Source organism: Ctenocephalides felis, unplaced genomic scaffold (genome assembly GCF_003426905.1).
Source record: "Ctenocephalides felis isolate EL2017-DRISC unplaced genomic scaffold, ASM342690v1 CF-g0.4_SCAFFOLD_01886, whole genome shotgun sequence".
Taxonomy (NCBI): domain Eukaryota; kingdom Metazoa; phylum Arthropoda; class Insecta; order Siphonaptera; family Pulicidae; genus Ctenocephalides; species Ctenocephalides felis.
The window spans coordinates 5,945,038-5,970,193 of NW_020538040.1; the positions used below are offsets into that span (position 1 = coordinate 5,945,038).

The window sequence follows — 25,156 nt, forward strand, 5'->3', positions numbered from 1 at the left end:
AGTTATGGATGGTTTGAAAATGTTGTAGATAGTTTAACAGTGTTCTAGATGATTTAAAAATGTTCTGGATAGCTTAGAAATATCCTAGATAGTTTAAAAAATTCTAGTTCATTTATAAATGTTCTAGTAGGTGATTTAAAAATGTGTTCTAAGTAGTTGGTTTAAAAATGGTCTTGTCGGTTTAAAAATGTTTTAGATGGTCTAAAGATGGTTTAAAAAAGTTCTAGAGAATTTAAAAATGTTACAGAGGATCACAAATGTGTTCTATGTAGTTTAAAATTGTTCTAGATAATTTGAAAATGTTCTAAATGGTTTAAAAATGTTCTAGATGGTTCAAGGATGATTTAAAGATGTTCTAGATAATTTTAAAAAATTCTATGTTTTCTAGAAATGTTCTAGTTACCTTTAAAAATGTTCTAGATGGTTTAGATAGGTTCTGGATGATCTTTGATTTAAAAATGTTCTAGATGGTCTAAAAATGTTCTAGATATTTAAAAAATGTTGTAGTTGGTTTACAAATGTTCCATATGGTTGAAAGATTAAAAGTTCTAAATAGATTAAAAGTGTTCTAGATGATTTAAAAATGTTCTAGACGGTTCACTGATTAGTTCAAAAATATTCTTTATGGTCCAAAGATGGTTTAAAAATGTTCTAGATAGTATAAAATAGTTTTTGATGATTTGAAAATTTTCTAGATGACTTGAAAATGTTCTGGATGGTGCTAAGTAGTTCAAAATTGTTCTATATGTATTAAAATTGTTCTAAATAGTTTGAAAATATTCTCGATGGTTCAAAGATGATGTAAAAATGTTGTAGATAGTTTAAAAGTGTTCTAGATAGTTTAAAAATGATCTAGGTGGTTCAAAGATAGTTTAAAAGTGTTCTAGATGATTTGAAAATATTCTAGATGGTTTTAAATGTTCTAGGTGATCCAAATATGGTTTAAAAATGTTGTAGATGGTCTCAAAAAGTTCTGGATGGTTTAAAATACTAGATAGTTTAAGTGAGATGGTTTAGATAGTTTAAAAATGTTCTAGTTGGTTTAAAAGTGTTCTAGATGGTTCCAAGATGGTTTAAAAATATTCTAGATGGTTTAGAAATGTTCTAAGTGGTCGACAAATCGATTAAAAGTGTTCTAGATAACTTAAAAATGTTCTAGATAGTCCACAAATGTTCTCAATAGATTAGAAATATTCTAGTTAAAAATGTTCTAGATTGTTAAAAAATATTTTCGATAGTTTAGAAATCTTCTAGGTTCTAAATGTGTTTTAGATAGTTTAAAATTGTTCTAGATAGTTTAGGATTGTTTTAGATGGTCTAGAAATGTTCTTAATAGTTTAAAAATGTTATAGATGGTACAAAGATGGTTTAAAAATGTTCTGGATAGTTTAAAAATATTCTCGATGGTCCAAAGATAATTTTAAAATGTTCTAGATAGTTTAAAAGTGTTCTAGATGACTTTAAAATGTTCTAGATGGTTTAAGAATGTTCTGGATGTTCCAAAGATGGTTTAAAAATGTGTTCTAGGTAGTTTAAAAATGTTCTAGATGGTTTAAAAATATTCTAGGTGGTTCAAAAATATTCTTAATGGTGCAAAGATGGTTTAAAAATGTGTTCTGGGTAGTTTAAAATTGTTCTAGATAGTTTAAAAATGCGTTCTAGGTAGTTTAAAATTGTTCTAGATGAAACAAAAATGTTCTAGATAGTTCAAAAATATTCTCGAAGGTACATAGATGGTTTAAAAATGTTCTACACAGTTTAAAAGTATTCTCGATAGTTTTAAATTGTTCTTGATGGTATAAACATGTTCTAGAAATGTTATATATGATTTAAAAATGTTCTAGATACTTCACAAATATTCTCGAAGGTACATAGATGGTTTAAAAATGTTCTACACAGTTTAAAAGTATTCTCGATAGTTTTAAATTGTTCTAGATGGTCTAAACATGTTCTAGATAGCATAGAAATGTTCTATATGGTTCTAGTTAGTTTCAAAATGTTGTAGATGGTCCACAGATGGTTTAAAAATGTGTTCTAGAAAGTTTAAAAATGCTATAGACAGTCTAGATAGTTTGAGAATACTAATTTTTATCTAAAAATTTATTGAAATAATACATTTTCTATAATCTTCTTACACCTAATTATTTCCTTTATACAACGTTGTCAGATGTAATTCATCTGCTGCTTGTTTCAAATGCAACGTTGTCAAATATGTAACAACTAAAAACGACCTTCAACATTATTAACCCTTTCCACTCGCAAATTGCGAGACTTATATGTATTTTGCCGCCGGAGCGGCGGCATCCGAGTCAAAGGGTTAATTTTCATCCTTTATTTTTTTCTTTCAGCTGCTCTTTCCTTTGATTTTCACCGGAATGAACGGCAAAGTTGACATTGAAGCCAATGTGGAGGGCGGCGGCCCTTCTGGCCAGGCTGGGGCCATCCGTTGGGGCATCGCATGGGGCCTGAGGAGCTTTGTTGATCAGGAAATGATTGAGAAAATGAGATTGGGTAAGTAAATAATATTTATAAAAAATTATATAATAAATCTTAAAAAACAGACCATTTTTTGTGTAAGTATGTTAAACTGTGAGTAAAGTTGGATTCTTCATTTTAGGGTCTCTTTTTGATTATTTTCTTATGTGGGAGTAGTTATGGATATGAAAGTATAAACTCCACATATATAAAAATATATAAATTTCATTCATTATAAAAATTAATGCTATGAAAAATATGACAAGTGATTTTGTTATTCTCGCCTGCTTGTTCCCCACATGTATATACTTTTTTCTTTTATTTATCTATTTCAACCCTTTCTCTTTCTTCTCTCTATATTTATATTTATATATTTATATGTATATATGTATATTAGGGTGGTCCTTAAAATGGTCATTTTCGAATTTCCTTGCTCCCAGGGGCTCAAATGGTTCCAAATAGATAAAATACAATTCTCTGAAAGTTTTAGCTCTTAATATTAACGTTTAGATAAAGCGCAATTTAATCAAAATTTTGTATGGAAATAGCATGGAAAATTTTTCAAAAATTAAAAAAATGTTTTTTAGATGTAATTTAGCGAACGAATGAATGAATAAAGCTTATTCATTTGTCGCCAAGTTATTTCTAAAACATTATTTTTAAATTTTCAAAAAATTTTCCATGCTCTTTCCATACAAACTTTGATTGAATTGCGCTCTATCTAAACGTTAATATTAAGAGATAAAACTTTCAGAGAATTGTTTTTTATCAATTTGGAATCATTTGAGCACATGGGAGCAAAGAAATTCGAAAATGACCATTTTAAGGACCACCCTAATGTATATATATATATAATATATATATATATATATATATATATATTGTTGAGAACTGTGTTCTTTATAATTATAAATAATAGTCATAAGTAAATTTATTTGAACGATGTATAATCCCAAGTAACGGTAAATGTTGCGAACATCTTGTACATCTGCCAGACAACCCTTAATAAAAGTTTATGATAGCTCATGTACCTTCGGCGAGCTATCATAAAACTAGAAATATTGAAAATATTTTAAAAATGTAAAAATAAAAAGTTAGTTAGTCCTGAACTCTTGAACAAGCAACAACTAAAATATTATAATAAAGCGATAAATAAATTTTTGTATCTAAATGAATTCTTTGATTTCACACACTTCCAGAAGAGCTACAAATGTTCCAATTCTCGTCGTTAAATATTCCAAATAAAACTATAATCTACTCAAGAAGTTATTAAAAATTGGTTACATTTAATCATTAATTAGTAAATTCATTACTAACGTATCTTCAGTTTAGTGTTTGTAGTGTAAGTCATTTTAGGGTCTCTTTTTCTTTTATTTTCTTTATATATATAATTTTATATTTTTTTTTATTTATCTATATCAACCCTTTCTCTCTTGATAGATCTACAATTTGACAGCACTATATGGTAACATACTTATGGTGCATTTGTTCATTAAATTTGTTGTATTTTTAAAACCATTCGTTTTGCATGAATGATGTGTATGAGAAGTTTGTGCAAAATTGAATTGTCTACAATATTGTCTAATACTATAACTGTCTAAAATAACTCGGTGTACTTTAAAATCGCGTTCAAAAATATTAGCTTAAAAAAATTCTTAATAATTTACGCAAAATTGAAAAATTGCTCTGTACAGTCACAGTCTAAACGAATTTTCAACTATTTTTCTGCCCGAATGTAAACAAGACTATGCTTATACGGTCTCATTTTTACACTTTTCAATAATTTTCCAAAAATTAAAAAAGTGCTCATAGAGTCACAATCTAACGACATTTGATAATAGATTTGTTCTAGGTTGTCACTTAGACTGTGCTTATACTGCGTCACGAGAAAAATAATTCTTAATTATTTACAACAAAATTGAAAAAATGCTGCATACAGTCACAGTCGAAACGAATTTGTAAATATTTTTGTACCCAAATGTATCTAAGACTGTGCTTATACTGATTATTAATTATTTTTCAATAATTTTTTACAAAATTGAAAAAGTGCTCCCGCGAGATCACAATCTAAACACACTTGTGAATAGATTTGTTCTAGGTTGTCACTTAGACTGTGCTTATGCTGAGTCGTTTTTCATGTTTTTCAAAAAAAAAAACGAATTTGAGTTTTTTTTAAATGTCATTTGATGATATTTAAGATCTCTACTGACGAGCAGCAAATTAAGAACTTTTTTGAAAAAGAATGTGTACTTTCTGACGAGCAAAATCAGAAAAAAAACTCTACCGACAAGCAAATTCAGAAAAATTAGAAAAAAAAACACGCTGACGAGCAAACTTATTACTTTTTCTCTAGCATGTCATTGAAGGAAAAAAGGACTCTATTGACGAGCAAAATCATAATAATAAAAGAATGAGCTCTACTGACGACAAATTTGAAACAATTAGAAAAAAGAACTCTACTGACTATCAAATTTATGAACGTTTCTTTAAAAAAAATCTGTACCACTGACCAACAAATACAGAAAAATTACAGGTAGGACTCTACTGACGATCAAAATTAGAAAAAGGAATTCCATTGACAAGCAAATTTAGAAAAATTAGAAAAAAAACGAACTCTACTGACGAGAAAAATTCGGAAAAAGAACTTTACTGATGAGCAAATTTAGAAAAATAAGGAAAAAGAACTCTACTGACTATCAAAATCAGAAAAATTTGATAAAAGAACTCTACTGTCGAGCAAAATTAGAAGTTATTAGCAAAATATCATTTTAGGTCAAAACAGAACTTTACTGATGATCCAAATTAGCCAGATTAGAGAAAGAATTCTACCGACAAGTAAAAACAAAAATTAGAAATAAGAACTTTACTGACGATCCAAATAAGCAAAATTAGAAAGAGTTCAAAAATTAAAAAAGAAATCTACTGACAAGCAAATTAAGAACAATTAGAGAAAAGCACTCTACTGACAAGCAATTTTGAAAAATAAGGAAAAAACACTCTTCTGACGAGCAAATTTAGTAAAATGAAAAAGCAACTCTACCAGCGAGCAACTTTAGAAAAGAAGGACTCTACTGACAAGCAAATTTAAAAAAATAAGAATAAAGAACTCTACTGACAAGCAAATTAAAAAAAAAATCAAAAAAAAAACTACTGACTAGATCAGAATAATAAGAACTTTGTCGGCGAACAATTTCTAAATATCGCATCAGGATGAAAAGGACTCTACTGACGAGCAAAGTACTAAAAAAATTTAATATAAATTAGTTCACAGCAGAACAAAACTCAACTGACGATCAAATTTAATTATTAATTACATATTAATTTTAAAAAATATTAAAAAAAAAATTGATACAAATTAGCGTCAAATTTAGTAAGCGGAGTTTTGTTTGATCGATTGTTTTTGGCAATGTGAAATATTGTTCAAAAAAATTTATAAAATTTATCACTGCATTAAAGGTTAAATATATTATTAGTCGGCGATTTTATTAATTTCCGATACATATATATATATATATATATATATATATATATATATATATATATATATATTTCTTATAATAAATAAATTATAATAGTAAATTGTATATTTTGCGACTCGTGCTCCTGTGTCGTTTCGATCCAAGTCCAAACTTACACACGTAAACGTTTAACTACAAAATAGTTTATTATGATTTGATAATAATGTATCTAAATGTATGTATATATATATATATATATATATATATATATATATATATATATATATATTTGAACTGGTCGTGTCCTTATTCGCTGCTCTGATAGCCGCTTTAGCTTTAAGGTGACATTCATTTAAGATTTAGTTTATTTAAATAGATATATACATGTGTATAATATGTATTTGCATATATATATATATATATATATATATATATATATCTTCTGTTTGTATAATCGTTATTGCTATGAGATTTGTAAATTCTTTTATACAAATTTGTTTGAGATCCCTTAATTTCTACTAGCATTTAAAAGCACAAAACATCACAATTAAGTAAATAACCTGTAACAAGATAAGTAAATAAAATAATTAATTTAAAACACACCCTTAAAAAACAAATACAAAAAAAAATTATAGATAAAATGAATTGTAAACTAAGATAAAATTTGTCAAATTTGTTTGGTAAAAAGATGTCTCACAAATTCAGATTACAAAACTAAACGCTCCGATTGTGAATCAACATATGTAGGTGAAATATGACAAAATTCAATAATGAGAAAAGAAACTTTACCAAAGAACAAATTAAATTTCCGAAGTAGGGTTCTAGATTTAAATTAAGTTTGCTCGTCAGCAGAGTCCCCTTTTCTTTTGTACTTAGTTTGCTCTAAACGCCCTTGCAAATATATTTGTACTAGGTTGCAACTTACACTGTGTTTTTATAGGCTTTTTTTCAATAATTTTCACAAAATTGAAAAAATGCTCCCACATAGTCAAAAGATTCGCTTGTCAGTAGAGTTCTTTTCTTCTTATTTTGTTTTTTTAATTTGCTCACTTTTTCATATTTTTATCTGGATTGGTTCGCCAGTAGAGTCCTTATTTTCTTTTTTATTAATTTGCTAGTCAGTAGAGTTCCTTCTTATTTTTTTCTAATTTGCTTGCCAGTAGAAATACTTTTTTCTTATTTTTAAATTTTCTTGTCAGTAGAGTTCCTTCTTTCTCTTTTTTTTATTTTGCACGTCAGTGAAGTTTTTTATCTTTTCAAAAAAACAATTTTTGAATTTGCTCGTCAGTAAGGTTCTTTATTTCTTTTTTTTAAGTTGCTCATCAGTAGAGTCCTTATTTTTCTTATTTATTAATTTGGTTGTCAGTAGAGTTCCTTTTCTAATTTTTTAAAATTTGAACTTCAATAGAGTTCTTTGTTCCCGAATTTGCTCGTCAATAGAGTTTTATTATTCTAATTTTTTAAATTTGCTAATAAGAAGAGTCCTTTTTCGCATTTTTTTTAAATTTTGTTCGTCAGTAGAGTCCCATTTTTAATTTTCTTAAATTTGCTCATCAATAGAATTTATTTTTAATTTTTTAATTTGCTCGTCAGTAGAGTCCTAATTTTTCTTATTTGTTTCTAAATTAACTTGTCAGTAGAGTCTTTATTTTTTCTTACTTATATTCTGAATTTGCTTGTCAGTAGAGTTCTTTTTTCTTATTTTTAAATTCGCTCATCAGTACAGTATCATTTCTTATTTTCTTTAATTTGCTCGTCAGTAGAGCTTTTTTTTATTATTTTTTTCTTGAATTTGCTCATCAGCAGAGTTTTCTTTGCTGGTCAGTAGAGATTTTAAAAAATTTTCTCGTCAGTAGCGTTTTTTTCTCATATTTTTCTAATTTGCTCATCAGTAGTCTTTTTTCATTTTTTCGGGATTCGCTTGTCAGTAGAGTCCTTTTTTCTCATTTTTCTTGAATTCACTTAGTCAGTAGAGTTCACTTTTTTCTCATTTTTCTTGAATTCACTTAGTCAGTAGAGTTCACTTTTTTATTCTTAAATTATAATTTCAATTTTGCATCATACATAAAATTCATTCATTTTCATTCATTCAAAATTTATTCAAAATATTTATTGTACTTTATACTTTATACTTTGTCTCTTTCATTACATCTATTGTCATCTCATGTCTCTCTATCTCATGTCTCTTTCACTCTCACTGTAAAACTCTATCTTCTATCCTTTTCCATTGCAGCCGGCCTGCTCACCAGAGACTACAGAAGGAAAGAGAGAAAGAAGCCCGGACAGGAGGGAGCGAGAAGGAAGTTCACTTGGAAGAAACGCTAAGGCAGATCACTATAATAAAAGTAGTGGCGATAATAGATAGATAGATATAAACGACAAATACATTAATAAATTTACTAATATACAAAATAATACAAAGTCTATTACAATTATCAGAATTGACTCTTAAATTAATATATTGATTATTTACAAATTTCCAAAACGATATTTGTATAGTGCTTGTCGAGACCTTTCATTTGATACCCCACATGCCATATTTGACGCCATAATATCTTGACCCACTGTACTTTATATAGTTCGGCAACCCATTGGTCCGCTTTTGTTACATCTCTTGTAACTTTTAAACCGTACGTCCAAAACGAATGAAATATTCGACAAAGTTGTCTTAACAAAGATTTATATAATATATACGAATATAGAAAGCCTACAAGTCGGTGTACATTAAAATAAAGATACTTGATATTGAAAATTCGGTAATTAATTGATCGGTACGAAACTTTTTGATTTTGTGCATAATTATGATATTTGTATAGAGTTCATTGAGACCTTTCATTTGATACCCCACATGCTATATGTAGCATCACAACATCTTTATCTATTGTACTATTTAAGTTCCTGCAACCCATTGGTCTACTTTTGTTACATCTCTTGTAACTTTCGAACCGTTTGTCTGAGATAAATGGAATATTCGGTGAATTTGTTCTAAATTAAGCGACTTATATAATACAATCAAATATTTTGATTAAACATTAACATTTATATGACAATAGTAATGGAATGAATGATTTCAGTCTGTAAGTATATTTAGTTAGTGCTCGTTGAGACCTTTCATTTGATACCCCACATGCCATATTTGACGTCACAATATCTTGACCCACTGTACTGTTTATAGTTCGGCAACCCATTGGTCCACTTTTGTTACATCTCTTGTAACTTTTAAACCGTACGTCCGAAACGGATGAAATATTCGACAAATTTGTCTTAAATACAAAGATTTATATAATATATATATGAATATAGAAAGCCTACAAGTCGGTATGCATCAAAATTAAGATAATTGATAATTAAAATTCGATAATTAATTGATTCGTACGAAACTCTTTTGATTTTACAGTGCATAATTATGATATTTGTATAGAGTTTATTGAGACCTTTCATTTGATACCCCACATGCCATATGTGACGTAACAAAATCTTTACCCACTGTACTTTATATAGTTCAGCAACCCAATGGTCTGCTTTTGTTACGTCTCTTGTAACTTTTGAACCGTACGTCCGATTGAAATAGAATATTCGACAAATTTGTGCAAAATTTATAGGCTAGACTGATGAGCCAATTTAATTTTATTTTGCTTGTTAGTAGAGTTTCTTTTTCGTAAAACTAGCAATATAATACTATATTTTTTGTGAATTTGCTCGTCACTAGATTTGTTTGTTTTCTAATACAAGTTTTAAATTGTTTTACAGAAAAAAATTTTTAGTGTCATTTAAGAAAAAAGAAATAATTCTACTAACGAGCAAATTCAGTAAAATTATTAATAAAATATCATTCTAGAGAAAAATGAACTTTACTGATACAAGATTTGAGTAGTTCTCGTCAAGACCTTTTATTTGCTACCCCACATGCCATATGTGACGTGACAACATTTTTACCCTGTGTACTGCAACCCATTGGTCTACTTTTTATTGTATCTCTTGTAACTTTTAAACCGTTTATCTGAGTTAAATAAAATATTCGGTGAATTTGTTCTAAATTAAGCGATTTGTAGCATAGTCGAGTATTTTGATACAAAATTAACATTTGTATGACAATAGTAATGGAATGATTGATATCAGTCTGTAAGTATGATATATAGTTAGTGCTCGTTGAGACCTTTCATTTGATACCCCACATGCCATATGTGACGTCATAATATCTTGACCCACTGTACTTTATATAGTTCAGCAACCCATTGGTCCACTTTTGTTACATCTCTTGTAACTTTTAAACCGTACGTCCGAAACGGATAAAATATTCGACAAATTTGTTTTAAATATAAAGATTTATATAATACATACGAATATAGAAAGCTTACAAGTCCGTGTACATTAAAATAAAGATAATTTATATTGAAAATTCGATAATAAATTGATTGGTATGAAACTCTTTTGACTTTTTAGTGCATAATTATAATATTTGTTTAGAGCTTGTTGAGACCTTTCATTTGATACCCCACATGCCTATATTTGAAGTAAAACTTTTTAACTCATATTTCGGCAACCCAATGATCCGCTTTTGTTACATCTCTCGTAACTTTTGAACCGTTTGTCTGAGATAAATGGAATATTCGGTGAATTTGTTTAAAATTAAATTATTTATGACATAGTCGAATATTTTAAAGATTCGTGGACAAAAATTGACATTAGAAATTGAATAAATGATTTATAGGAAATTCTTTTGACTTTTTGGGTTTATAAGTATGTTTTAGGTAAAGTGCTCGTTAAGACCTTTCATTTGATACCCCACATGCCGTATTTGACGTCACTACATCTTCACTCACTGTACTTTATATAATTCGGCAACCCAATGGTCCACTTTTGTTACATCTCTTGTAACTTTTGAACCGTTTGTCTGAGATAAATGGAATATTCGGTGGATTTGTTCTAAATTAAACGATTTATATAATATAATCAAATATTTCGATTAAAATTAATATTTATATGACAATAGTAGTGGAATGAATGATTTCAGTCTGTAAGTATGATATTTAGTTAGTGCTCGTTGAGACCTTTCATTTGATACCCCACATGCCATATGTGACGACACAATGTCTTGACCCGCTGTACTGTTTATAGTTCGGCAACCCATTGGTACACTTATTATTATATCTCTTGTAATGGAGTATTTAGCAAATTTGTGCTAAATTTAATTGTCTTTATTATTGTCTAGTATACAGATCAAAATTTAATTTTCTATAGCTTTTTATTATCCAAATTTACTTTGCTCGTCAGTATAGTCCTTTTGTAATCAGTCTAAAAGTTTTTGGCAGTAGATAGATTTGTACTTCAGTAGCAATTTCTACTTTAAATATCAGTAGAGTCCTTTTTACAATGATGTTTTATCTTACTCGTCAGTAGAGTCCTTTTTTGTTTTATTTTTTGCTCGCTTGTCAGTAGAGTCCCCCATCTATTTTTTTTCAGTTTGCTCGTTAGTAGAGTTCTTTCTTGTCTTGCTTTATTTTAGTTTGCTCGTCAGTAGAGTTCTTTTATTATTATTTTCAATTAGCTCGTCAGTAGAGTCTCTTTTCGTTTTATTTTCAATTGGCTTATCAGTAGAGTTTTATTTCTGCTCGCTCGTCAGTAGAGTCCTTTTTGGTTCTATTTTTTTAGTAACAGTAGAGTCTTTCATTCTTGTATTTTTTGGTTGCTTGTCAGCAGAGTCCCTTTTTGTTTTATTTTTACTCGCTTGTCTGAAGAGTCCTTTTTTTAAAACTTATCAGTAGAGTCCTTTTTTTCTTAATTTTTTGCTCGCTTCTCAGTAGAGTCCTATTTTGTTCTATTTTTTTTTGCTTGTCAGTAGAGTCCTTTCATTCTTTTATTACCAATTTGCTCGTTAGTAGAGTCCTTTTTTGCTTTATTTTTTGTTCGCATGTCAGTAGAGTCCCTTTCTTTTTAAAATTGAGATTGCTTATTAGTAGAGTCCTCTTATTCTTTTTAATCAAATTTGCTCGTCAGTAGAGTCCTTTTTTGTATTATTTTCAATTAATTCGTCAGTAGAGTCTTTTTTTGTTTTATTGTTTGTACCTCAGTCGAGTCCCTTTATTGTTTAATTTTTGTCGTCAGCAGAGTCCCTTTTCTCTTATTTTTAACTTGTTCGTCATTAGAGTCCTTTTTTCTTTTTTTGTTTGTTCTTCAGTAGAATCCTTTTTTGTTTAATTTTTAATTAGTTTACTAGTACAGTCCGTTTCTTTCTTAATTTTTAATTAGCTTATCAGAGTCCTTTTTTGTTTTATTTTTATTGTGTCCGTCAGTAGAGTCCCTTTTTTCTAATTTAATAATTAATTTACTCGTCAGTAAAATCTTTTTTTGTTTTATTTCATATTAGTTTGTCAGTAGAGTCCTTTTTTGTTTTATTTTTGATTTACCCGTCAGTAGAGTCCTTTTTTCTTTTATTGTTTGATCCTCAGTCCAATCCCTTTATCCTATAATTTTTATTTTGCTCGTCAGTCCCTTAGAGTCCCTTCATTCTTTTATTTTTTGCTCGCTCGTCAGTAGAGTCCCTTTTTTGCTTTTTAGTCATTGAATTGTCTACAATAATGTCTCGTATAAAAACTTTACAGCAAGTTGGTATATGTATGATTTTTAGATAGTAGTCGTTGAGACCTTTCATTTGATACCCCACACGCCATATGTGACGTCACAAAATCTTTACCCACTGTACTATACATAGTTCGGTAACCCATTGGTCTACTTTTTATTATATCTCTTGTAACTTTTAAACCGTTTGTCCAAAATGCATGAGACATTCGGCGATTTCGTGCTAAATTATTTAATCTATAACGTCTTCTAATATAGTAATGACTCTAGAGCAACTTGATATATTTTAATTGACAAAAATGTAAGGTCAATATTAATTAAATTATGTGCATAGAACCCTATTGGTTTGATCAGTTCGTTATTATGATATTTGTATAGTTCTCGTCGAGACCTTTCATTTGATACCCCACATGCCATATATGACGTCACAAATTATTTAAACCACTGTACAGCAACCCATTGGTCTACCTTTTATTATATCTCTTGTAACTTTTGAACCGTTCGTCCAACATTAATGCAATATTCGAGGAATTTGTGGTAAATTAAATCGTTTATAAAATTAAGTTTAAAAATCTTATAGCAAGTCGGTTTACTTTAAAATTAAAAGAATACATGGTTTGTACGGAACCCTGTTGGTTTTTTTTTAGAATGTGAATGTGACAGTTGGATAATACTCATTGAGACCTTTCATTTGATACCCCACATGCCATGTTTGACGTGACAACTTCTTGACCCGTTGTACTATTTATAGTTCGGCAACCCATTGGTCTACTTTTGTTACATCTCTTGTAACTTTTGAACCGTTTGTCCAAAACACATGGAATGTTCAGTGAATTTGTTCTAAATTAGAAGATTTTTATATTGATCGTGTATAAAAACTTTGGAGCAACTCGGTATACTTCGAAATCACATTAAAAATCCATTATACAGAACCCTATTGATTTGTTAAAATTATCACTACGATATTTCAATAGTGCTTTTTGAGACCTTTTATTTGATACCCCACATGCCATATGTGACGTCACGAAATCTTTACCCGCTGTACTGTTTATAGTTCGGCAACCCATTGGTCTACTTTTGTTACATCTCTTGTAACTTTTGAACCGTTTGTCCAAAATTAATGCAATATTTGGGGAATTTGTAGTAAATTAAATTATCAGTGAGAAGGAAGTTCACTTGGAAGAAACGCTAAGGCAGATCACACTATAATAAAGTACTGACGATAAATATATAGATAGATATAAACATAAACGACAATTACAATAATAAATTTACTAATATACAAAATAATACAAATTCTATTACAATTATTAATTATATTTCTACATTTTTTCTAAGGGCTGCAACCCTAATATCCTCATTCCTTGATTCAATACTCGTTTTGCGCAATGGAACATTAGTAGGCGCTGGTTTCCTAGTTCGCCTTGGTTTTTTACTTGGAGGGTTTTTAGGGCTTTGTTGATTGAGTTACTGAAAAATAGAAGGGGTTGTAGGATTTTTTTATCTGTGTTTGGTATCATATTGTTTTTTTTATCGAGATGTGTTAAAAAAAAGTATTAAAATTCCTATATTTACTTTTTTGAATAACGAGCAAATTCAGAAAAATTAGAAAAAAAGAACTCTACTGAGGAGCAAAATCTAGATTCAGATCCTTTAAAAACTAGAATTATTTTGCTCGTCAGTAGAGTCCCTTTCTTGTTCAAATTTGTTTGTCAAAAGAATGTCTTTCTTTCTTTTTTTCTTTTTTAATTTTATTTGATCATCAGTAGAGTTCTTTTGATATTGTGATTGTTTTCTTTTTTTTAATTTGTTTGTCAGTAGAGTTCTTTTTTTCTGAGCTTGCTAGTCAGTAAAGTTCTTTTTTTATTTTTCTAAATTTGCTCGACACTACAGGTTTTCTTATTTTTCAACTTGCTCATCAGTAGAGTTCCTTTGAATTTTCTCTTTTTTTCAGTAGATGTCATTTTAGGAGAAAAAAGGAATCCTACTGACGAACCAATTTCGTGAAGAAATTAAAAATAAGGACTCTACTGACGTGCAAATTTAAAAAAAATGGCAAAATGTTATATTAGAAAAAACGAAACACTCTAATCGAATTTGAATCACACGCTGGTCAGTTGTTTTTATTTTCATTTTTAGTTTCCTCATCAATAGAGTTCTTTTTTTAATATGACATTTTACCAACAAATTCTAAATTTAATAGTCAGTAGATTTTTCACTTTTATTTCGGTGTGCTCGTCAGTAGAGTTCTTTTTCCTAAATTGATATTTCAGCCTTTTTCTGAATTTGTTGGTCAGTAGAATTATCTTTAAGATTATAATTTAATTTGCTCGTCAGTAGAGTCCTTTTTTTCTTATTTTTTGGAATTTGTTCTCCTATAGGGTTTTTCTTATTTTTATTATTTCCTTGCTCGTCAGTAGAGCCCCTTTTATTTTTATGTTTATTTTGCTACTCGATCGCGAGGCGTTTTTGCAAAAGGCACGTTTAGCCGTTTCGGAGTTATGGAGCGCAAAGAGTGTAAAATGGTCATGCAGTTTTTAAAGAACGGATCGTCCGATTTGAATAATTCAAAATACCTTTTTGCTTGTGTTTTGACGGTGTTCAAAAGATTTCCTTCATTTTTAGTTTGCTGGTCAGTAGAGTTCCTTTTTATCTTAATTAGTTTGTTTTTACTATTATTTTAGTTTGCTTGTCAGTAGAGTTCATTTCCCATTTTATTTTAGTTTGCTCGTCAGTAGAATTCACTTTCCTAAATTGACATTTCAGCCTCTTTCTAAATTTGTTGGTCGATAGAGTCCTTTTTCCTTAAATCACATTTTAGACAAAAACTCAACTGTTTTCACACTTTTCGGTATAAGAATGACAATGACAATAAAAAAAACAGAACTATACTGACGAGCCAATTCAGAAAAATAAGGAGAAGAACTCTACTGACAAGCAATTTAAGGAAAATAAGGAAAACGAACTCTACTGACGAGCAAACTCAAGAAAATACGACAAAAAAGAACTCTACTGACGAGCAAATTGAGGTAAATAAGTTACAAGAACAAATAAAAAGGAACAAATAACGAAAAGCTACTGACAAGCAAAATCAGGAAAAGGAACTCTACTGACAAGCAAAATAAAGAAAAGGAACTCTACTGACAAGCAAAATCAGGAAAATGAGAAGAAAAGAACTCTACTGACGAGTAAATTAAAAAAATAGGACAAAAAAGAACTCTACTGACGAGCAAATTAAAAAAAAAAACAGGACTCTACTGACGAGACAATTTAGAAAAATATGACAACAAAGAACTCTACTGACGAGCAAATTTACAAAAATAAGATCAGCAATATAAAATGATAGGTAAAAAGACTTTACTGACAAAATTTAATAAAAGGAAAATAAACTCTAAAAGTTAAAAAAACACCACTGACTAGCAAACTTAATGCACAATTATTCGTTAGCACTTAAAAAATACAATAAACTTATTTATTTGCAAATTTATAAAACACTGTTATCCTAATACTTATAGTCCAGTCACTTAAGTTTAAATAAATGATTCCTAAGTTTAAATAAATGATACCTACAGAGTGTGTGTTTTGAGACAACTTTTAAATGTCAATATACAAGTATTTACAGACTTACATCCGGGTATCTCGAATTCTGAGGTGAACTTAGAATAATGAATGCGACTAATTTCGGTATCAAACGATTCAGAATAACTCGAAACATAAATTTACCAAACATAATTAGTTATCAAATATCCCATATGTCCTTTATCCTTACCACAATCCAACGCAAATGCCACAATGACAGCACATTTAGAAAAATCCACAATGACAAGCAAATTTAGAAAAATATGACAGAATAGAACTCTAATTACGAGTAAATTCAGAAAAATAAAAAAAAGAACTCTACTGACGAGCAAATTAAAAAAACAGGACTCTACTGACGAGCAAATTGAGGAAAATACGATAAAAAAAGAACTCTACTGATGAGCAAATTCTGAAAAATCATGAAAAAAGAATTCTACTAACGAGCAAATTGAGGAAAGTGAGGAAGAAGAACTCTACTGGCGAACAAACTAAGGAAAATAAGAAGAAAAGAACTCTACTGACGAGCAAATTAAAAAAAAAGAACTCTACTGACGAGCAAATTCAGAAAAATGAAGAAAAAAGTACTCTACTGGCGAGATATAAAAAAATACGATAAATAAGAACTCTACTGACGAGTAAATTCAGAAAAATAAAGAGAAAAGGACTCTACCAAGGACCAAATTGATGCAAATATGACAAAAAAGAACTCTACTAACAAGCAAATAAAAAAAATAAGGAGAAAATATAAAATGATAGGTATACCTTATAAAAAGATTCATAAAAAACATAAAAAATTTAATAAAAAAAACTATGGACAAAACAAAAAAAAAACAAAGGGACTTTACTGACTGGCAAAAAAAAATAAAATGCAAAGAAACACCACTGACCATTTAACTTAATTAAACTCAATGCACTCGAATTTAACTAGTTAGCACTCAAAAAATACAACAAAACTATTTATTTGCAAATTTGCATGATTTGCAAGAATCTCGAAATTAGAGATACCCAGCTGTAAGTCTGTATATTGGCACCCTAAAAGTTGTCTCAAAACCTACATATGGTAGGGTGTTAATACCACATGTAGGTTTTAAGACAACTTTTAGTCAACTAATACTTGTCAATATACAAGTATTTACAGACTACAGCCGGGTAACTCGAATTCCGAGGTGAACTTACTAAAATGACTAGAACATTAACAACAATGAATGCAACTAATTTCAGTATCAAACGATTCAGAACGACTTCAACAAATATCTCATATGTCATATATAAATAAAATGTAAAGAACTCTACTGATGAGCAAATTTAATAAAATAAGAAGAAAGAACTCTACTGACGAGCAAATCCAGGAAAATAAGGAAAAAAAATTACTGACGACAAATTTATAAAATACGATAAAAAAGAACTCTACTCACGAGCAAATTTAATAAAATAAGGAAAAGGAACTCTACTAACAAGTAAAATTCAAAAATAAGGAAAAAACAGGACTCTACTGACGAGCAAATTGAGAAAAATGAGGGAAAAAAACTCTACTGACTCACAAACTCAGGGAAGTATGATAAAAAAGAACTCTACTGACGAGCAAATTCAGGAAAGTGACAAAAAAGAACTCTACTAACGAGCAAATTGAGGAAAATAAGAAGAAAAAGAACTGTACTGACGTAAAATTAGAAAGTTAAGAAAAGAGAACTTTACTGACAAGCAAATTAAAAAGAACAAATAAGGAAGAACGAACTCTACTTACGACCAAATTTAAAAAAAAAAGGATTATGCTGACGAGCTAATTCAGGAAAATACAACAAAAAAGAACTATACTAATGAGCAAATTCAGAAAAATAAGGTGTAAAGAACTCTACTGACGAGCAATATAAAATAATAGGTAAAAAGACAATATTGAAAAGAATTAATAAAAGGAAAATAGACTCTATTGATGAACAATACCGACGTTAGGAACAAAAGGGACTCTATTGACAAGCAAAACAAAAATAAAATGTAAAAAAACACAACTGTTATGTGTTAGCACTCAAAACATTCAATAAAACTATATGTTTGCAAATCTGTATGATACTGTTCGTCTAATACTTTAATAATAATTTACAATTTTTGAAAATTTAAAAACCGTTCGAAAGGTATTGATTGGGAATCGTGCTGATTAGTTTTTGGTAGAGATCGGCCGGGCCGTTTTCTTGTATTAAAGTGTCAAAAATAATTTTTTTCGACGATTTTTATTATTATTTTTTTGACGGTAGATGTTATAGTCTTCTAGATCATACTGAAATATTACGGCCCTGCGAGAATTGGTTTAACTTTGAAAATTCGTCAAAGTTTTCAAAAATTGGTATCGTTTTTTTGGCATTTGTCAAAATTAGACCTCTGATCGACGTTTTCTCAAAAACGCCTGAACCGATTTCAGAAATTTAAAAGCCATTTGATGTATCTCAATGAGGACTATAATTTGTCAGTTTTGTGAGACGATCTGCCGAGCCGTTTCTTTGTAATTTGAAAAAAAGTGTTAAACCTTTCGTCCACATTTAAGCTCATCCTACCGAACCGATTTTAAAAAATCAAAAACTGTTCGAAAGATATTAGTTGGAAATGGTACTGATTAATTTTAGGTGAAAATCTACCGAGCCGTTTTCTTGTAATTAACTGTTGAAAAAGAAATTTAAGCCGATTTTCATGGAACTTTTTTTGGCGATATACGTACATCATGGTCTTATAGAACTTACTATAATATTGCGGCCTTACGACAAGTAGTTTAATTTTAAAAATTCGTCAAACTTTGCTAAAATTATTATCGTTTTTTTAATGTAGGATTGATGAAGTATATTATTTACACATTTTTTTTGATTAAGTTGATTATTTACACATATCGGGAAGTTCATGTAACTTGCCTCAAGGCTAATTACCAAACCAACTAGTTTAAAAAAATATTATAACAATGTCAGATAAAATAGAAAAAAAACTCTTCTCGACTTACCACAATCCAAACAAATAATTAACAACCACACAAGCCTCCAGTTCCCTATCAGCCTTCCCCAGGGCATCCTCGAACCTCGCAATGTCGACAATCAGTTGCACGGCCTCCGGTTGCTTCAGCAATGCCTCTTCGTCGCACTCGTGGGCCACTCGCGCGCCGCTATTCAACTCTAAATTGTGCAGACGACAGTGGGTGTGCTGCAATCTTATGCCGCTGTCTCCTTGCATGTGAAGGGCGTTGGTCCACTCGAAACTGTAGTCGCGGGTTCTGCGCTGTTTTAGGTCGTTTATTATGACGGCGGTTGTGCCGAGGATGTCGGGGGTGCGGTGGTCGGTTTGGGCGGTTTTTGTTGCTAGAGGGGGGGGTAAAAGAATTAGGTGTAAGTGGTGTTTTTCCTGAAGATAAGTTGTCAAATATTTATTACATATCATTAACCCTCCGTCGGTCGGCGTGGTCTGGCCAGACTTTTTTCGACTTCAATTAGAAAAAAAATACTTCTAGTAATCCTATCGACTTGAAATTTCTTGACTTTTCCTAAAATTTCATTAGCTGTCGATCAATGAAAAAATCAGGACGAAAAAATGTACAGAAGGATAATTATAAGGATTTAATTTTTTTTATACTTCGAACGGTCGGAAAGGTCTGTCTAGACCACCCATACATTCTGTATGAAATATACGCTTTTTCATGGTATTTTCTATTCAAACTGCGTTGTTTATATTCTTTGCTATGTGTTCTAACATGAATGTTAGTATTTTCATGACGAGAGTTCCTTGAAAACCTACCAAACTTATTGGTAATCGCAAACACTGAAAATCGGATGAGTAATGCACACATTCATTCAGGCACCAAAAAAAATAAATACTGTTTTTCATTGATTTTAAAAAAAAGCAACGTTTTTTTTATATTTCTTGATTTTTTTATATAATCGTTAATACATAAGACACCAAAAACTCATTTATCCCATATAGATGCATGTAAAATGAATGGTGGTCCAGTCAGACCTTTCCGACCGTTCGAAGGTGAAAAAATATCCGACCGACGGAGGGTTAATATTAAATATCTCCCTTCCGCTTTTTTACTCTTGGTTTATAATACAAAAAGGCGGAAGGGAGATATTTGACAAACTTATATTATAGTAGGTGGTTTTAGAGAATGGGACTCTACAGACGAGAAAACAAAAAATCACTTTCTATAAAATGACTAACTGGCTTCAAAAAACATGAAAGAACGAACTTTACTGACGAGCAAACCGAATTTGTAGGTTTTGAGATAACTTGGGTATCTCGAATTCCGAGATTCTTACCTAATTTAAGCTTATATGACTGGACTAATTAGTTACAAGAAAAGGACTATACTGACGAGCAAATTCAGAAAAATAAGGAGGTAAGAACTCTACTGTCAAGATATCAGAAAAATACGACAAAAAAGAACTCTACTGACGAGCCAATTCAGGAAAATATGGAAAAAAGAACTCTACTAACGAGCAAATTTAGAAAAAAATTGAAAAAAGAACTCTACTGACGAGCAAATTGAGGAAAATACGACAAAAATTCAGGAAAATTTGGAAAAAAGAACTCTACTGACGAGCCAATTCAGAAAAATTTGGAAAAAAGAATTCTACTGACGAGCAAATTTAGAAAAAAATGGTAAAAAGAACACTAGTGAAATATAAGGAGGAAAGAACTCTACTGACAAGATATCAGGATAAAACGCAAAAAGAACTCTACTGACAAGCAAATTAAATTCCAAACAAAATGAAGAAAAAAAATCTACTAACGAGCAAATTCTGAGAAATAAGGAGAAAAGAACTCTACTGACGAACAAATTGAGGAAAATAAGAAAAAGAACTCTACTGACGAGCAAATTAGGGAAAATTTGGAAAAAAGAACTCTACTGACGAGCAAATTGAGGAAAATTTGGAAAAAAGAACTCTACTAACGAGCAAATTGAAGAAAATGAGGAAAAACAGGACTCTACTGACAGCCAAGTTAAAAAAATAAGAAAAAAAACTCTACTAATTGAGCAAATTAAGTAACAAGATATCAGGAAAATACGACAAAAAAGAACTCCACTAACGAGCAAATTCAAAAAAATAAGGAGAAAAGAATTCTACTGACAAGCAAATTCAGAAGAATAAGGAGAAAAGAACTCTACTGACGAGCTAATTGAGGGAAATAAATAATCTACTGACGAGTAAACTGAAAATCACTTTTTATAAAATGACTAACTAGCTTTAAAAAAACAAATGAACTCTACTAACAAACTAAGATTAGATGAAGGTAGACTCTACTGACGAACAAACGGAATTTCAAAAAATAAGATTGGATACAAGAAAGTGACTCTACTGATGAGCGAACCCAATTTTACTAAGAATATTGGATATTGGACATAAGAAACCGAATTTCAAAAAATGAGATTAGTTACAAGAAAAAGGACTCTACTGACGAGCAAAATAATTTTTTGCTTACGAGATTGGATATAAGAAAAGGAACTTTACTGACAAGCAAACCTTAATTTTAATTTAAAAGAAGGAGAAAAAAATGGAAAAAGGACTCTACTGACAAGCAAGCAAATTCAGATAAATAAGGAGGAAATAACTCTACTGACAAGATATTAGAAAAATACGACAAAAAAACTCTACTGACGAGCAAATTAAGGAAAATAAGGAGGAAAGAACTCTACTGACAAGATATCAGAAAAATACGACAAAAAAAACTCTACTGACTCTACTGAATTAAGGAAAATAAGGAGGAAAGAACTTTACTGACAAGCAAATTGAGGAAAACTTGGAAAAAAACTCTACTGACGAACCAATTGAGGAAACTAGTAAAAAAGAACTCTACTGACGAGCAAATTCTGAAAAATAAGGAGAAAGGAACTCTACTGACGAGCAAATTCTGAAAAATAAGGAGAAAGGAACTCTACTGACGAGCAAACAAAATTAGGTGCAAGTTTAGGTGCAAATTGAGGAAAATTTGGAAAAAAAGAACTCTACTGACGAGCAAATTTAAAAAATAAGGAGAAAAAAGAACTCTACTAGGGAATGCAATACCGATGGAAAATTTCCATACCGGTATTTCGGTAATTTTTATTTCGGTAAAACCGGAATACCGGTAAATTACCGGTATTTTTATTATCTTAAACAAACGTAAACAAAATTGAAAGTTACTAGTGCAAATATAAAGAAATGTATATACAACTACCACTAAATTCAACTAAACAATAAAAACAATAAAATAAAACAATATATTTATTTTTTTAAAAATAATTTAACAAAAGTATATGCAATTTAATTAATTCGTTATCACTACCGAGTGTATTTAGTACTTTGCACCAAAAACAAACTTATGAGTAAGAAAGATCAAAAACTCATAAAAGATCATATTTATTGTCTGTATCCGATGTGTTAAATTAGCATAATCTATAATCCAATATTTTTAAAAAATAATTTTTCGACACTAATTTAAGATCGGATTCTTTGTCGAGATAAATAATAAGTTACTATAATTGTTGAGTATTGTTATTTAAAACAATGTGATGCTTCTATAGTATTTTCAAACTTCGAAACGTTTTGGAAAAATAATATTTTATAGTTGTAATAAGAAGCAAAAATATTTAGTAATTTTTATAATTATTATGTATAAAGTTAGAATAAAAATAAAGATTACGAAGGGGTAATCTGTATGATATAAAATATTTTGGCGCAAATATCACTTAAAAAACCGTTACATTTTCACAAAAGATGAAACAAACATCATTATCTATCAGTCCAATTCTATTTATTGTAACACGATATGAAGCCCTTTGGAAAGCAATAAATATTCAGTTTAATGACGAGTTGAGATAATATTTGGCATTTGTTTATTTTATAGTATCACTTGAAGATATAGCTGTTTATGCGATTATGGAATTTAAAGATCAATTTGTTCCGAGAAATTTAAACTTTAGTGTATTATGTATTAAATAGCGCTTATATAAAAATACCGAAAATACCGGTATTTTTGGAATAAATACCGATAAAAATACCGCCGAAAAATCGGGCGGTTTACCGGTAAATCGGTATACCGGTATACCGGTATTGCATTCCCTAATTAGGGCTACTTTTCGTAGTCCAGTGACATAGCTGACAACATAGTGTTGTGATTATGGCAACGCTATGTTATCCTTCTTTCTTAGTACTAAAAACTGTAACTAGTGGTGTATTGCATCGTGCAAATTGCTGGAACTTTACGTACCAAAAAATAAAATGTTTAAAATAAATTTAATTTTTTTTTTAGAACACCGTGCACATGTCTAATGATTATTTTTGACCGCCAAATGGCATTTTTTTTTACTTTTTTCACTCGATCTCCGAAACCGTTAGACCTGCCTCACTACCAAGAACAATCATAAGAGAGCGTTGTCATGACAACGTTATTTTATGAGCTCTGTTACGGCAGAATTGCCCCATAAGTTTGCACGTCAGTAGAGTCCTTTTCTTTATTATAGACCAATTTGGGTTTTCACATCAGTAGAGTTCTTTCCTTTCTCACAGACTATAGATAGTCTCTTCGTCAGCACAGTTCCCTTCTATTCAAGTTTTAATAGATTTGTCATTACATTCATTTGGTGTTTGAACTTTTAATAAAATTTTCTCGTTAGTGTAATTAAATCATTTTTAACTTCCCGTAGGGTAGTTATTGTAATGGGCCGAAAATCCAAAATGAAAATTTTTGCATTTCTCGACGTTTTGAAGGTTTCTGAACATTTTTAAGGGGCATACCTCAGAAACTAAGTGGATGTGTGTGTGTGTGTGTTTTGTATGCCCGCATTTTTTCGTCCACGTTTTCGGGCGCATGGATCAACCGATTTGAATGATTTAAACTACATTCAATTCCTATTGATAGGTTTTGGCAAAGGCAGGTCCAGCGGTTTCGGAGATACGAAGCAAAGAGTGCAGAAAATACAAATAGAGTTTCTCTTTTTATATTTTCTAAGTTGTTATTTAGTTTGCTCGTCAGTAGTGTTCCTTTTTTCACCTTTTTTTTATAGATCACTATTTATTTACTTTTTTAACTTTCGATATATTTTATAAAAATAAAATTTTGTTAAAAAAGCTTCTACTCTCTGAAAATGAAATGTTAGAAAAAATAAAGAACTCTACTCCAGAACAAACTGTATATAACAATTTTTAAAGTTTGGAGCAAAGTTTGAAGGAAACTCCACTGACGAGTAAAAGCAGCAAATACATATTACTAAAATTACAGTTACGAAAAAAAATAAAACTTTACTTACGTGCACATTTATTAGCAACGAAATAGGAACTCTACTGACGAGCAAACAAAATTTAGACTTCAAACTTCATATAATTTAATAAAGCATATCACAACAAAAAGGGACTCTACTGACAAACAAATTAAAGGGGCAATTCTACCTCATAACATAGCGTTGTCTTGGCAACTAACTAACTAATAATACTATACTATTATACTAACAATAACAAACAAATACACGCTAATATTACTTACTTGGAGACTCCAACTGCCTTCTATACATAACATCCTTAGCTTCATCGAGTATATCACTCAAAAAAACAACATCCCCCTTTCTCGTACTCATTCCTCTGATACGACCAAACTTTACATGTTTACACTTTTCATACAAACTTGCATCGACTTGTTTCAAAGTCTCAAAAAGGGCTACAAAGTGATCCGTTTGTGCATTATCCACAATATAATACATATTATCAAAATTGTACTTTGTGTGCCTGTCTAGGGCTGCTGCAATGTCCCGGGATAAATATAAGGATGACCCATCGCTCTTGATAACAGTCACGTTACGGTTGAATAGTTCTATGTATTTCTTGCCGTCAGGGGATGTTTTGAGGATGTTTTTGGTTTCTAGTAATTTAATAATGTTGTGTATGCTTTTACGGTCGTACATGGACTCCCCATGGTACTCCTGGAATTCTACATTGAGTCTTTTATACACTTGAATCAATTCATCAACTGTATATGTGCGATATAATGCCATTTTTCCATATCCTCAGCACCACCTTGTTCCAAACGTGCAAAAACCTCACGAGCCTATCACTGATAGTAGA

General features: G+C 30.1%; 2 protein-coding genes across 3 annotated transcripts in view; one reads left to right on the forward strand and one right to left on the reverse strand.

Annotated features, from left to right (window-relative positions):
• LOC113376640 (28S ribosomal protein S9, mitochondrial-like) overlaps positions 1-13,764 on the forward strand; it is a 71,410-nt gene extending 57,646 nt beyond the window's left edge. Inside the window, exons 7-9 of one of the 2 annotated variants that reach the window (XM_026616637.1) lie at positions 2,349-2,511; positions 8,167-8,285; positions 13,743-13,764. In XM_026616637.1, the coding sequence (XP_026472422.1) occupies positions 2,349-2,511; positions 8,167-8,258 (255 nt within the window). In that variant the 3' untranslated portion in view covers positions 8,259-8,285; positions 13,743-13,764. Of the gene's footprint in view, positions 1-2,348; positions 2,512-8,166; positions 8,308-13,742 lie in introns of those variants that run through there. The other variant, XM_026616636.1, reaches the window with a different exon arrangement.
• A 70-nt stretch (positions 13,765-13,834) lies between these two features.
• LOC113378556 (probable arginine--tRNA ligase, mitochondrial) lies at positions 13,835-25,086 on the reverse strand. Its single transcript, XM_026619106.1, has 3 exons — positions 24,582-25,086; positions 19,072-19,423; positions 13,835-13,982 (listed from the first exon to the last, which is right to left on the reverse strand). Exons 1-3 carry the CDS (start codon positions 25,084-25,086, stop codon positions 13,835-13,837), a joined length of 1,005 nt encoding a protein of 334 aa, XP_026474891.1.
• Positions 25,087-25,156: the final 70 nt, after the last annotated feature.

Bases quoted from the DNA above. Each gene is read 5' to 3' on its own strand.
- LOC113378556 (XM_026619106.1), bottom strand. From the start codon at position 25,086: ATGGCATTATATCGCACATATACAGTTGATGAATTGATTCAAGTGTAT. The intron at 19,424-24,581 runs GTAAGTAATATT...CCCCCCCTCTAG, and splicing joins AAGGCAGTTGGAGTCTCCAA to CAACAAAAACCGCCCAAACC. The intron at 13,983-19,071 runs GTAAGTCGAGAA...TCTATTTTTCAG, and splicing joins AATTATTTGTTTGGATTGTG to TAACTCAATCAACAAAGCCC.